This window comes from Phlebotomus papatasi, chromosome 1 (genome assembly GCF_024763615.1).
Source record: "Phlebotomus papatasi isolate M1 chromosome 1, Ppap_2.1, whole genome shotgun sequence".
Lineage (NCBI taxonomy): Eukaryota > Metazoa > Arthropoda > Insecta > Diptera > Psychodidae > Phlebotomus > Phlebotomus papatasi.
In genome coordinates, this window is record NC_077222.1 from 12271663 (window position 1) to 12286711 (window position 15049).

The following is a 15049-nucleotide window of genomic DNA, read 5'->3' on the forward strand; positions in this document are numbered from 1 at the left end:
GGCAGGGCATTCTAGGGAAGGCACAGGATTTCTAATCCCTCTATTTATTTGCACCAGGTAATTTTACCCACATTTTTCTGGTCCTTCGAGCCGGATAACCTCATTTTCTTCATCTCCCGGATAGGTAACATATTACTGACTGGGCAGGGCATTCTAGGGAAGGCACAGGATTTCTAATCCCTCTATTTATTTGCACCAGGTAACTTACTACTGACTGGGCAGGGCATTCTAGGGAAGGCACAGGATTTCTAATCCCTCTATTTATTTGCACCAGGTAATTTTACCCACATTTTTCTGGTCCTCGTCGCCGTGGGAACCGCACTGGAAATCGTCCACGAATATTCTTATCTCTACAAGACCTCAATTGATCTCTCTGGAGTACTCGAACATCAGCCATGTCCAAATTAGCCGACATCCGGAAGACAGTTATGGATGATGTATTTGAGGTGGAAACAGCTTTGAAATCGGTCTCAGAAACTGCTCAATTGGATGAAGTTCTCCTGAATTCCTACCTCCAAAGCCTTAAGGCAGCGCGAACGAAATTTGAGGAGGTGCAGGAAACAATCATTGAAAGCCAATCCGCGGAGTCTCGAAAGCAGCGAGAAACAGAGTTTCTAGATAATTTTCTCAAGCGCTGTAAGGAGCTTGAGGTGAAGATTTGGACTCTCATCGAACGTTCTAAGACATCACACCACGTTGATGTCGAGGAAGCTGGAGGCTTCAGTGGCGCGGCTGACAAGCCACAAGGTGATGAAGGAAAACATCTCAAGGAGTGGATGCTTGAACTCATGGGGCAAATGGAAAAGAAGCACCGTGAGGATCTCCTCAAGCAGGAAAAGAGATATCATCAGCAATTGACGGAGTTGCGAGCCAATCTCAAGGAGCATTCTCAGGCTTCTACACAGAGTTTTACTCCCGGTCCTGATTTTGCTGAAATTTTCAAGGCTACCACTGACCGTCAAATTCAATTGCTGGAAAGGTTAAGCAACAGCAAATCCAATTCCAGGCTTCCCCCTCTTGATATTCCCAAGTTTTCGGGACAATTTTCAAAATGGATTTCCTTCAGGGATCGATTTGTGAGCACTGTTATCAACGAGTCCTCGCTCTCAAATGTACAGAAGTTGCACTACCTGAAAGGAGCTCTCACAGGGGAGGCAGCAAGTGTCTTGGAAAATTTAGAAGTCACAGAGGACAATTTTGAGGCTGCTTGGGATTTATTGAACACACGTTTCAACAAGAGAAAGAATATTATAATGGAGTATGTGAAAAATTTTCACAGTGTATCTCCCGTCTCAACCGCCACTAATTCAAATGTGCGGAAGCTTGTCAACGATGTTGTGGGAGTTATTCAGGCACTTGATACCATGAAGGAGAGTTCCCGTGATCCCTGGCTCATCTATGTTGTGCTGGGAAAGCTGGATCACGAATCCAAGTCACTGTGGGCTCGTGAATGCGGCAATAAAGTACCAACCTGGAACGAGTTTGTGGAATTTCTGTACAATCGCTGCGATGAATTGGATTCCTGTCCCCCAACGGCCAAGAATATTACCAGCGGTGGTTCTACATCACGCGTAAATTCCTCCAAAACTTCCACACATTCCCACAAGAACTCTACCTCATCTCTCGTCGCTGCAAGTGAGAATTCTTGCAAGTGTTGCTCTTCGGGCTCGCACCCTCTCTATGAGTGCCCCAAGTTTTTGTCGCAATCTTCGGATGAGAGATATTCTTTCGTGAGGAAATCTAACCTCTGCCGAAACTGTTTAGTTTCAAAGCATTTTACCAACAATTGCAATTATCGTCGATGTCGCTTGTGTGATGCAAAGCACAACGTTCTACTTCACGAACGCTTTATCGCAGCTGCTTCCGGTTCGGCTACTCCAGCCTCCAGTGTTCCTGCCACCCCTCCAGCGCCATCCACAGCTGACAATCCGACATCTTTTCCTACTACATCAACTGGCCAAGTCGTTCAACATCACCCCACTCCTGGGTCTTCGTCAAATCGGGTTGTTCTGTCGACTTTTCCTTGTCGCACATCGCCGACAAATTCCATGGTCTTCCTGGCAACCGCTATTGTTGAGGTGTTGGACGCTGATGGCAAGCGGATTAAATGCCGCGCAGTTCTGGACAGTGGATCCCAAACATGTCTCATTTCCACTGCCCTCTCAGATTCCCTGAGGCTTAAGAAACATCCAGTCAGTGTTTCACTCACTGGTGTTGGTGGTGTCCAATCAAATATTCGCCACCAAACCGATGTCATTTTATTCTCCACAACGACCTCTGAGAATTTCAATTTGGCGTGCTTAGTCGTACCTCGAGTCACTCGAAATCTTCCCAGCTGGAATGTCAATCCTGATGAAGTGAATATTCCACCAGGCACCATGCTAGCAGACCCTCAGTGGTTTGAAAGCCGTCCAATCGATATCCTGATTGGTGGAACTCATTATTGGGAAATGGTGAAGGACAACACACTTCGTTTGGGTGAAGGAAAGCCACTCCTGAAGGAAACTTCATTTGGATTTGTGGTTGTTGGACAATGGACCACCCAGCAGGAGGAGAATTCTGCTGTCTGCAACATCTCAACTTTGGCTTCCCTCAACAAAACATTGCGTCAATTCTGGGAGCTTGAAGAGGTTCCTGAGGAACCTACCGCATCTCTTGAGCAAGAAGCAGCAGAAAAACACTTCGAAACAACCCATACCAGGGCCTCAGATGGACGTTTCGTGGTGAAGTTACCCTTCAGATCCAATTCTCAGGATTTGGGGGACTCCAGGTCAAAGGCACTCCGCCAATACATGTCTTTGGAGCGGAAATTCCATTCCAATCCAGAATTTCACCGTCTTTACACTAGTGTCATGGACGACTACATTCAGCGTAAATGGCTCGAGACAGTCCCTCCAGACGCTGTCCAGGACTACTCGTACTACATGGCTCATCATGGAGTGTTGAAAGATTCAGCCACAACTCAGTTGAGAGTCGTGTACAACGCAAGTGGAAAGACAAGTACTGGACTTAGCCTCAACGACACTCTCATGGTGGGTCCAGTTGTACAGCCTGACCTGTACACAATATTAATTCGTTTCCGTCGTCATCCGTTTGCCATCACCACAGATATTTCCAAGATGTACCCTCAGCTGATACTACATCATCCTCACTCTGACTTCCAGAGACTTCTGTGGCGAAAAACTCCAGAGGATCCTATCACGGATTATCGGATGACGCGGGTCTGTTTCGGCGTGGCAAGTTCTCCATTCCTTGCCACAAAGGCAATCACTATGCTGGGAGAAGAGCATAAGCAGACTCATCCATTGGCATCCCAAGCTCTACTCAACTCCTTTTATGTCGATGATGGCATCATTTCGGTGGAGACTTGTGATCAAGCCAAGGCTACTTGTACCCAATTGATAGAAGTTCTTGCAAGTGGTGGTTTCACTTTGGGAAAGTGGAACTCAAATTACCCAGGAGTGCTCCCGGATAATTGCCGCCCAACTCAGCAAGGCGTCGATGTAGCGACTACTTCCACCAAGACTTTGGGAATCAAGTGGGACACCAAGGATGATGTTTTCTTCTTCACAGTCGCTCAAGAGGGTGAGGTAAATACCAAACGTCAAGTAGCCTCATTCATCGCTAAAATTTTCGATCCCCTGGGACTAATCGCGCCTGTCGTTATCAACGCAAAGCTTCTTCTTCAAGGACTTCATCAGTTGAAAGGCGGATGGGATGTCGAAGTTCCACCAGAATTTCAAGCTAGTTGGGATCGCTTCCTCCATTCATTGGACAATATCGAATCAATTCGAGTTCCCAGATGGGCTTCCGGAATCGCTCAGGCAAAGGAAGTCCAAATCCACGGTTTTTGCGATGCTAGTCTTCGTGCCTTTGGTGCTGCGGTGTATCTCATCACAAAAAATGATGGTGAAACGACTTCCCACCTACTCACAGCAAAGTCGAGAGTGGCACCAGGGGAGGACAAAAGCCAAACCATACCGCGTTTGGAACTCTGCGGAGCACTCTTGCTAGCGGAACTTGTGGACAAAATTAAAGACATTCTGGGCATTACAGCAGTATACTTATGGACTGACAGTACGGTCGTTCTTTCCTGGCTCTACAACCGTGCATTAGAGTTCAAACCTTTCGTCTCCCATAGAGTGAACAAAATCCTACGCTTGTCGTCTTCTAACCAATGGAGGCACGTTAGGACAGCGGAAAATCCTGCGGATTTGATCACCAGGGGAGCCACCACTCTTCAGATATCAGAATCGCAACTGTGGTGGAATGGGCCATCATGGCTCACTGCAGACTCCAAGGATTGGCCGCCCCAATTCATCTACTCGAACGCTGTTTTGACTTCTCAAGTCACGAAAAACATGAACGCCCGAAGTTACTTAGAAGATTTGGTTCATGTTCACTCATCGTTATTGAAGTGTCAGAGGATCGTGGCCTACGTCTGCAGATTCCGTAAGGCTTGCGGCAAAAGAGTTCCGGTGGAACGGGGGCCAATTTCTTCATCTGAGTTGGATAACGCATTGAAGCACTTAATCCGTCTCGAACAGTCTTCTGCCTCTGATGGACTGGCGGATGCCATTCGTAAAGGAACTGTTGGATCATCCTCCAAGTGGAAACATGTCTCCATTTTGTTTCCGTTCATCGATGACAGCGGACTTATCCGAGTAGGCGGCCGCTTACAAAATTCTCAAGAGTGTTTCGACGCTAAGCATCCTGTTCTGTTGCCCCGAGGAAGATTGGCAGAACTCATAGCCATTCACGAACACCGAAAACTGCTGCATGCTGGCCCACTCACTCTTCTTGCCAATCTTCGGCAGAAATTTTGGCCTATCGCTGGACGTTCTCTAGTGAAACGAGTGTACAGAAGCTGTGTTACCTGTACACGAGCTCGTCCGCGACCTGAATCTCAACTCATGGGAAATCTTCCGGCATCTAGGGTGACATTCCAAAGGCCATTCTGCTTCACTGGCATCGACTATGCGGGACCAATTCCAATCCGCACTTCTCAAAATCGAAATGCTGCGAAGAGAAATGCTTATCTGGCCATCTTCATTTGCATGACCACTCGCGCCATACATATTGAAGTGGTCAGTGCTCTCTCTACAGAAGCCTTTATGGCTGCTCTCAAGCGCTTCGCAGCCCGTCGAGGAACCCCGAAGGTCATTCATTCTGATTGTGGACGTAACTTCGTGGGTGCCAGCCGCGAACTCAAGGATCTCATGAGTTCACCAGCGTTCCAAGAGGAATTGGCTTCTCACAATCAACACCATCAAATCGAATGGAAGTTCAACCCTCCTTTGGCTCCCCACCAAGGCGGATTGTGGGAAGCTGGAGTGCGCTCCATCAAGTACCATCTTAAGCGCACTGTCGGAACAACTGCTCTCACCTTTGAGGAGCTCACCACTGTCCTTACTCAAGTGGAGGCGGTGTTGAACAGCCGCCCCATCGGCCTGGCCTCGGACAACCCGAATGAACAGGAAATCCTCACGCCTGGACATTTCCTTGTGGGATCCAACATCACTTCACCTCCTGATCCTGATCTCACCGAGCTCAATGACAATCAGCTCACTCGTTGGCGTTTGTGTCAGCAACGCTTCCAGCACTTCGCCAATCGCTGGAGACGCGATTACCTCAACACTCTACAGCAACGGTCGAAGTGGAAGGTGCCGCAGAAAAACCTACAAATAGGCCAAGTAGTGCTGACTCTGGACTCCACGTCTTTCGGAGAGAAATGGATTTTAGGAATAGTGGAAGATCTCCACCCGGGCATTGATGGACGAGTAAGGGTCGTGACTATCAGAACTCCCAAGGGACTTTATCGACGATCAGTGAATAAGTTAGCCCGTTTATTCACTGAGGATGCTTCTGAACCATCTGGTTCCAATGGTTCAGCCAGGGGAGCTTATGTTCAAAATTCAAATAGAAACATTTGAATGGTTTTGGTTGAGCGCAAAGAGTTGCTTGCTCTGAGAGAAGAAAGGGAGCACTGCTGCTGATTTCGCTCCTCTTCCTTCTCCCTCCCTTTTTTTTCATTCTTCAAAACTCTCTCCGATTTCCGCAAAACACGTTAAGTGCGCAAAAGATAAATAAATCCCATAAAATATAAAGCAAAGTGTTTTTTGATTAAAGTGTGGGATTGTCTGGTGACGCGAGTGAAGTGTCTGCTTGTCTAGTGAAGAATCTTGGCTGGTGCAGTCCTGGGAAATTTTTTCTGGCCCTTCTCCCCGAATAACCTCATTTTCTTCATCTCCCGGACAGGTAACATATTACTGACTGGGCAGGGCATTCTAGGGAAGGCACAGGATTTCTAATCCCTCTATTTATTTGCACCAGGTAACTTACTACTGACTGGGCAGGGCATTCTAGGGAAGGCACAGGATTTCTAATCCCTCTATTTATTTGCACCAGGTAATTTTACCCACATCGCATTTTCAATTTTTTTTCATTATTTCCAGGAAACCAGTGAATTTGTTAAACCAGTGGACATTTGCTATCAATTCCGGATTGTAGAAATCAAATAATATTTTAAGGTTTCGTGTAAATGAGTTTATTTTAAAATCAACCCATCTGCGATGTTGCTGCACTATGCTTTGGAAAATCACCCACTGTGGTTCGTGTCTCAGGTAAAACCTAAATGTGCCTCGGTTAAAATAGGAATTGAAACAGCTCGGCTAACACTTTTAATACTCATTAAATATTTAATAATTACTTTACTGAATCACTAAATGATGACTTGTAAAACATCCTGCAACTTTATTAAGGCCTTAACTAAATACTTAACCAAGGCCTTTTTAAATAATTTAATTAGGTACTTTCAGTGCCGAATTTAGGTGGGTTCACCGAGGTCACGGCACCGGGCCTCCACATTTAAGGGGCCTCCACATTTAATAAGTCTACCATGGTTACAATTGTCAGAAAATAAAAATTATTAACAAAAAAACTGCAAATTAAATTTTTACTAGCGATTAGAGCATTTATTTTTTACTGGCCAATTTTTATTTTTATTATATTCTCATTTATTCATCGCTGATCACTTTTTAATTTTTTACTGATCATTTCGAATATTTCTGCTGCTCGTTTTTAAATTTTTTACTGACCACTCTTTTTATTTTTTTCTGACCGATTTTTATTTTTTACTGCTGATTTTTAATTTTTTGCTGACCACTTTTTTATTTTTTACTGACCAATTTTTATTTTTTACCCAATGTGCAAACAATTACTCTGACTCAAAAATGACTGGATTTTGTTGTACAAGAAATGGTCAAAAAATTACTCCTAATTGGAATCTTAAAAGATCTCAATAAAAAGTCAAATTCTCTCCACAATTTTGTACTATACTATCACCTTAAACACTGTTTTCTCATTAATTCTTCACATATTTTCTTGTTTTTTGCTACTTTTAATGGAATTTTGGTCAATTTTTTCCAATTTCACTACATTTGCGAACATTTTTCTCATTTGATTATTGCTGAATGAGTCGTCCGATATGTCAAAAATGTTCCAGCTGGATGACAACAACACACAAAATTCTTTTAAATTTTCCATTAAATAGGACTTTTAGATACAAGATTTTTACCATACAATACTCCTGCGACAGGAGCAAACACCTGAATAACGATATTTAATTTTCCATAAAAATTGTCCGGGTATTTATTAAGCAAAACAATGCCTGATTTTTGCTTATTTTTTTTGTCGGCACTGTCTTTTTCTAAATCACAACACATTTCTCTACTGGAGGAGCTTTTCTTCCTAATGTTACACTATAATATTTTTGAGAAAACATGCCAAATTGCCAACTACTTTGCAAATTCACAGCACTGAGTAATTCTATTTGCCATTTGATAAGTGAAATTTCCCTCTGACATACCCAGCGAGGGGAAGATTATTTATAGGGACACTGGAAGTCACTGGAAGAGCCCATTTTGGCGCGTCATATTTTAGTCGTGGGCGAGTAATCTCAGAGTTATTACGACTCCAAGTGACTTTCGTAAAAACCGTCATATTATTCCCCACTTTCCGTCATTCGACGCTCTGTCGACCGTCACAGGACCCATTTTTGGATCCAGAATACATATATCGAACAATAATATTCCTCAAAATTGCTGTTTGGGTATTGATCATATGATAATGTTTTGTTTTTTGCTGATCACTTTTGATTTTGTGCTGATCATGTTTCACTTCTTACTGACCGCTTTTAATAAAATACTGCTCTTTTTTAATTTTTTACTGACCATTTTTTTTATTTTGTACTGACTATTTGGAATTTTTTGCTGACTAAATTTGACTGACAGGTTTTAAGTAAACTTAAAGTTGCTTAAATTTACCTCACATGTTGCACTGTTGGAAAACGTAAAACTTTTAGGGTCCCCACAAATGCGCATTGGGCCTCCACATTTCTAAATCCGGCCTTGGGTACTTTTTATTAAGATTTTGAAAGTATTTAATGTGCAACTTATGAAGATCACTGCAATCAAACTAAGAGCGAAACAATATGACCGAAAGACACATAGTTCCATAATGTTTTATCTATATAAAATACTACAAGCCAATTTGAACAAAACTGTTAACTTATTAGTCTTAAAATTAATTCTAATACCAGATTTTTCTTAATATTGATTCATTACTGAATTATGTTCAACAGACTTCTCATGCCCATATCACTTTTATATAGGTCCTCAAAATGTACAATGTACAAGTACTTGAAAACCATTCGGAGTTGAGTGAAATTCTCAATAGAAACTCAAATTGATTTACTTCAAGCATTCGTTACACTAAAAAAAAAACTTTATGGTACATTTACCATAATAAGGTTAATTATTAAGGGAACTTATAAAAAGGGTTACTTATCGTAAAAAAGTGCACACATCTGGAATCTTTGAACACTTCACAATGAAGATCTTGCTAGTTCTTGCAAATTTATTTCTCTGCAATTCAGCCTATAATATAAGTGATTTTCTATTATTGATGTGCAATCTACGTGAAAACTAAAGAACTGGTTATCCTTGCAGACCATCATCGTATAATTGGAGGAGTACATGCTATACCTGGAGAGTTTCCTCATATGCTTTCAGTACAAATGAATAGCAGTAGTAACCATGGCCATTATTGCGGAGCCTCAATCATAAATGACAGATGGTCCCTCACGGCAGCTCATTGTGTTAAACCTATGTCAATAGATACTGGCGAAGTCGTTGTGATTGCTGGTGCCTGGGATTTTAATAAACCTTCAGAGTATCAACAGAAAGTAATGGTGGACCAGGGTATTCAACATCCTAGCTACAAAGGTCTAGGAAAAAGAGTAGCATTTCATGATATTGGTTTATTGCACCTAGCAAAAGCTCTCGTATGGAATGATTGGATTAAACCTGTGATTTTACCCCATCCCAATACCCCTGTCCATGACGAGGCAGTATTTTCTGGATGGGGCCTCATCGAGGATACGCCATCTGGCTCAACAAATATTCTTCAACGAGCTACAATGCGTGTCATTACTGTAAGTGAATGTTATCATCTTCTGGTTCCACTAGAGAAAACGGAAGACCTCTTTCTCGGAAGAGATATCTGCACAAAGCCCTATACTGAAGGACTATCTGTAAGTTGGAATACCGCAACTTCCGAAAACTAATTGAATATCTCTGACTTGTTACAGGTCTGCATTGGAGACTCTGGAGGGCCTTTCGGTGAATGGCATGGTGATGACTTTCTCCAACTAGGAATTGCTATTTGGACTATCGGCACATGCGGTGAGGCAGATGTACCATCAGTTTTTGCGCGTGTATCTGAATACCTTGGATGGATTCGTTATTACGTCGAAGGCTATAAATATTAATTTTAATGTATTATACCGTAGATGCGGGTGACTTTCTCCCATGCGGGTAACTTTGAGCCCCTCCTGTCCGTAAGCTTTTCTTTAATTCTAATGCTTAAGAACGGTTCTCACCGGGCATTCATGGTAAATCGGATCGGTAAAGACAATCCTTAAATTCTAGAAGTAAATAAAAGCTTACGAACAGGAGGGGGTCAAAGTCAGTCACATTGGACAAAGTCACTCCCACTTACGGTACTGTAAAGTTTGTCAATACATAAGGGATAAAACATGAGCGAAGCAGCTCGAGTTCTCAGTTCTTCAAAAAATGTATGGATTCCTCTAGTTCCCTATGGGTTCCACACATTCTCCGTCTCCGTGAGTACCCCGAGTATTATACGGGTTCCCTGATCAGATTGGCTTGAGGATTTACAAAAGTTTCTCTGCTTAAAAGCTTACGTAGTATGATAGGTTGGCTTTAAACCTCTTCCGCGTATCGACGGCGCAGAATTTGATCCAAATGAAGGTGGTCATTTGGTCTAGTTTATCTTCGATTTATTTTTTCACAATCAAGGTTTGAAGAGAAAGTTTATCTAAACTTAGAGTACGGAGTTATCACACTAGAAAATTTCACATTAAAGTTAAAGTGAAAAGTTGCTCATTAAAACTCCTAGAGCCACTCGAAATCGCTGATTTAGTCAGTACACATTGCTAGAATTGCTCAATGTCACGATGGCACACGGGTTGTCAGATGAATGTTTTTGTTTTTGAAGCATTTCAATCGTTTGAGCGAAAATGTGCAATTTTAGTGAAGAAGAGGAAGTTTTCCTCATGTACGCTACTTTTATGTCTTGCAAAAGGACCCGCTAAGGGAGAAGAAGGAGGTTGTTGGAGAGAGATTGGCTCCTAGCCCGACCTTCACATGGTGTCATTGAAATTCTCTGGGGCGATTTTTTTGGACATAGTAATTTTCTCCGGATGACTTCGGAGGAATTTAAAGAGCTGCTTCAAATCGTAGGGCTTTATTTTTGTTGTGGCTTTACCTTCGGGAAAGGAAAGAAGAGGAATAAGATTATTCTATCCCACGTTGTCGCCGAAGTGGATAATTGTTGTAGGTGGCCGTATCTAGTAAAACCAAACACAGATATTACTTTATTTTAGATTGTACTTCAACTTTTATTAGAATAAATGACTGAGAAAATGACTGAGCAAAAGAAGAGTGAGTAAATCATGACGGTCACTGGCAGGAGAATTCTTTTAGAGGTGCTAGTGGTGTCAGTGGTGGCGCCCTCTAACAATTTTCAAAGGAAGACTACGAAAATCCCGACTGAGGTGTGAATTCCGGCGATTGGTGACTTTAATTTGTCGCAAAACGGCCTGAAAGCCATCAGATCGGCTGCCTCTATTTTTGTATTCCCGACAGTTGTAGTCCCAAACGATGGCGGTTGCCTGATGCACATCCTCAATTAATTCGGTAACCATCTCATTTGACCACGAAATCCTAGAAGTTAATGAAGAAATATAAAATGTAGATCGAACACATTTTTGTTTAGCTTTTTCTTACTTATCCTCTTCACCGATCTTTTTCAAGGCCTTTTGTCCTTTCTCCATCTCGTGCGCGATGAATAGTAAGTATTCGCACTACTTTTTATCACAATTTAATCATGAATAAATTGGTGAGAAAATTGTGGCGCAGAAACTACCCGAATGACTGCAATAAAGCAGTACCTGCTGAAAATTTAATGTGCAAATTTTGCTCATAAATTTGCTCACTTCTCATTAATTTGCTCATTAATTATAAATCGTATTTATGCTATTTTAATCTATTTAAACCAATGTTTGTGACTCGAGTCCACTTTTTTATCACTAAATGAATCGATTTCTTAAAGCTCTTGATGAAAATTGCACATTGGGACACATATCAGCAACAATTAATGTGAATCACATTATAATTTTAATGTGAAATTCTCTAGTATGATACCTCGGTAAATCAAGCATCATCTTAGAGTAATACGATTTTTAGACCTGAAGTTTTGCTAAATGGCCTAACTTTTACTGCTCGAACTCCACAGAGAGAGCAGTATATATAATCCTTCTGTAACGCTGTTTGTCCGTCTGTCCGTCCAGCCGTCGCCAGTTCTAGAGGCCAAACGGTGAGAGATACCGACTTGAGAACTTAGGGGAACCCCTCAAAAGTCGACCCAACATGCCCCTAATTTTCCCCCATTTTGGGATTTCTCGAAAACGAGTCGTGCGATTTTTCTTTTAATTTTTGGATATGTTTTAGAGGGGTCCCGGTCAAAATCCCGAAAGCCAAAATCCCGAATTGCCCACAATCCCGAAAGTCAAAATCCCGAATTTTTAAAAGTGTCATAGCTACTCCCACGATTGCACTCGTGCTTGCTGGAGACAAAGGGAAATCTTCTGTGTTTTGGGAAATTATTCTGAACATTTTTCACCACGTAATTTCATCCCCTTCAGAATTTTAAGAATTCGGGATTTTGGCTTTCAGGATTTTCGTCTTTTCGGGATTTTGGCTTTAGGTATTTTGGCTTTCGGGATTTTGGCTGCCACCGGTTTTAGAGATTACCCAGGCAAATATTTGCCAATATATATATCGAAATACCGTTGAATTATTCATAATAATGGGTTTTCAATGTTAAAGGTTAAAAAAGGCTCTAGAGAGCACATTTATCAGGCGAATGGGATCATATTTGGGCTCGTTGAAAGGTCTTGGAATTTCCGACAAAACTGAACCAGTTCCAATCGATTTTGAACCGATAAGATATCGGTTTAAAACTGATAATTCATTTTTTATTCGAAATTCAATTATATTAGTCCTAGGTTATTTTGGGCAATGTTTCGTGTGATAATCCGTTCAGATCATTTGTGAACCGGTTATGAACCGTTAAGTAATTTTCGCCCGAAAATAATTTTATTACTCTTAAAATTATTTTGTGGGATCATTCGAGTGATTTACAAATCGGTTTAAATCAGTTGAGAACCGGTAAACGGTAAATGATGTTAAAGTACTTTTAAGAAATAGCATCAAAGTCACGAGTTCCAGCACTTCGCAATGCGTGTTTATAATATCATAAATTTTTTTGTGAATTTTTTGGAGAAAATTTAACTCCGAACTGTTCTTATTTAGGAATTTCTAGGACATCTGGGAAGCTCTTACAACAGGTATCTAATATAACTTGGTGATGAAGACTGAAGTAACAATAAGGTGGCTGTGGTCGTTGTACTAAAGGAATAGACTCATAATAAAGCATAGTCTAACTCTATCGTCCTCTGGATGAATAACGTAAAAAGAATATCAGAGTAAGTGCAATTTTAAAATGCTTTTATAAAATGTGTATTAATATGCATTCTAATCAATTTTCCACTATTTTGCTACTCCCTAATTGATAAAAAGTGTTTTATAAGTTCTCTCATTAGAAATGAGAAACAGTCTACCATTGGCAATGGACATCATTGCAGTGCTATTTAACTTATTCCTCGGCTGTTTGGCTGACCTTCAAAGTCATTATAATTTTTTTTAAGTATAAATCAGGATAAAATTTGAATTGATATTATTGTTGCAGACCTTCGTATAGTTGGAGGATATAATGCTACACCTGGAGAGTTTCCTCATATGATTTCGATACAACAGGCTAATGATAAGAATTTTAAAGTTCATATCTGTGGAGGATCAATCGTAAGTCAGATATGGGTCCTTACGGCAGCACATTGCTTTATGGAATCCGAATATTTAATACAAACTCGGAAGATTTTTGTAATTGCTGGTGCTTGGGATTTTAGTGAGCCTTCACAGTATCAACAGGAAGTACTTGTGGACAAAGGCATCCGATATCCCCTCTATAAAAACAAAACTTTATCGCATGATATAGGTTTATTGCATCTCGCAAAAGCCCTCGTCTGGAATGAATGGGTTAAGATAGTGATCCTGCCTGATCCTGATACTCCTCCCAAAGGCAATGCAGTTTTATCAGGTTGGGGCCTCATTAATGTGAAAGAACAAGTCTATCCAAATATTCTTCAACGTCTGTACATGCGCATCCTTACCATGAAGGAATGTTATACTACCTTGATGCCATTTAAAAGGCATGATGAACTCCATTTGGAAATGAATATCTGTACAAAATCTTATACTGATAGGCAATATGTAAGTTAGAGCACCACAACTCTCGTCCGTAGTTTAATCTTCCTTATCCTTTCGCAAGGGTTGCACTGCAGATTCTGGTGGTCCACTGGGTACGTGGGATGGTGATAATTTTATCCAACTAGGAGTCTTTTCTTGGACAATGTATCCTTGTGGTCGGCGTGGTTCTCCAGGTATTTTTGTGCGCGTATCAAAATATGTTGTATGGATTCGTCGTGTAATTGCAACTTATACTAAAATATGATGTCTAGTCTTATCTTAATTGATTCACTTATTTTTCCTATCGACTGAATGACTTTACTTTGCTTCAATTGAAAACTCGGCTCTATAAAATTTATATTGTACACAGGGAGTGAATATGAATGGTCGAAGAGTGAATCCTGAGTGACAGATCGGCTGAACGGTGCCGAACAGTCTCCATGATCGGTTGATCCGTACACACCCAGTGCCGTTACTGAATTACGATAGACCAGCCTTGGTTGAATAACTTGCAGTGAAAGTGTATTTGAATCGACAGATCTCTTAATCTTGTCCACCAATCCCAGTGCGAATCAAGTGTAACGATATATACCTTACGTGTTTCTTCCTTAATTATTCTATGTAAGTTTCCTTTGAAAATGCTAAAAATTCTTATAAAAATGTAACCAAATTGTTCAAAACGCTTTGTAGACCTGATGAAGGGGACATCGTATTCCCGAAACGTTGTAGCGAATAAAAATTGAAAGAAGCGAAAAAAGGTCTTCAGGCCTTGTGCCTGTGTGCTTGCGATTCCTGAAAAAGAGGGCCACTGTTGATTGTTAGTGTCAGTAGTCGGGACACAATAGTTTACTACAATAGTTTGCCCCTGACTGTACACTCTTTATTCTACCAACCCCTACTTATTCATCATAATCGTGTGCTTTAAGCAAACTTATGTTATAGGATGTTCTTATCTTATTGTTTTGTTGACAACGCTAAGCAGTCTCCCAGAAAATGTTCTTTACTGACTGTGACCTTTTTTTTCAGGAAATATGTGACTTAAGCTTAACTATTAAAATGTATTTCCATTAGATAGGCCAGATTCATTAAAGGAATGTAGG

General features: G+C 41.1%; 3 protein-coding genes across 3 annotated transcripts; all 3 read left to right on the forward strand.

The window, feature by feature from the left end:
- The first annotated feature begins 395 nt into the window (after positions 1–395).
- LOC129799308 (uncharacterized) lies at positions 396–5933 on the forward strand. The gene has a single exon (XM_055843060.1). It carries the CDS (start codon positions 396–398, stop codon positions 5931–5933), a length of 5538 nt encoding a protein of 1845 aa, XP_055699035.1.
- A 2931-nt stretch (positions 5934–8864) lies between these two features.
- On the forward strand, positions 8865–10105 carry LOC129800034 (fibrinolytic enzyme, isozyme C-like). Its single transcript, XM_055844391.1, has 3 exons — positions 8865–8947; positions 9009–9592; positions 9650–10105. Exons 1-3 carry the CDS (start codon positions 8890–8892, stop codon positions 9827–9829), a joined length of 822 nt encoding a protein of 273 aa, XP_055700366.1. The 5' UTR covers positions 8865–8889; the 3' UTR covers positions 9830–10105.
- Positions 10106–11005: 900 nt separating this feature from the next.
- Positions 11006–14354, forward strand: LOC129799309 (trypsin-1-like). The gene is made up of 4 exons (XM_055843061.1): positions 11006–11024; positions 13393–13973; positions 14032–14143; positions 14320–14354. Exons 1-4 carry the CDS (start codon positions 11006–11008, stop codon positions 14352–14354), a joined length of 747 nt encoding a protein of 248 aa, XP_055699036.1.
- Positions 14355–15049: the final 695 nt, after the last annotated feature.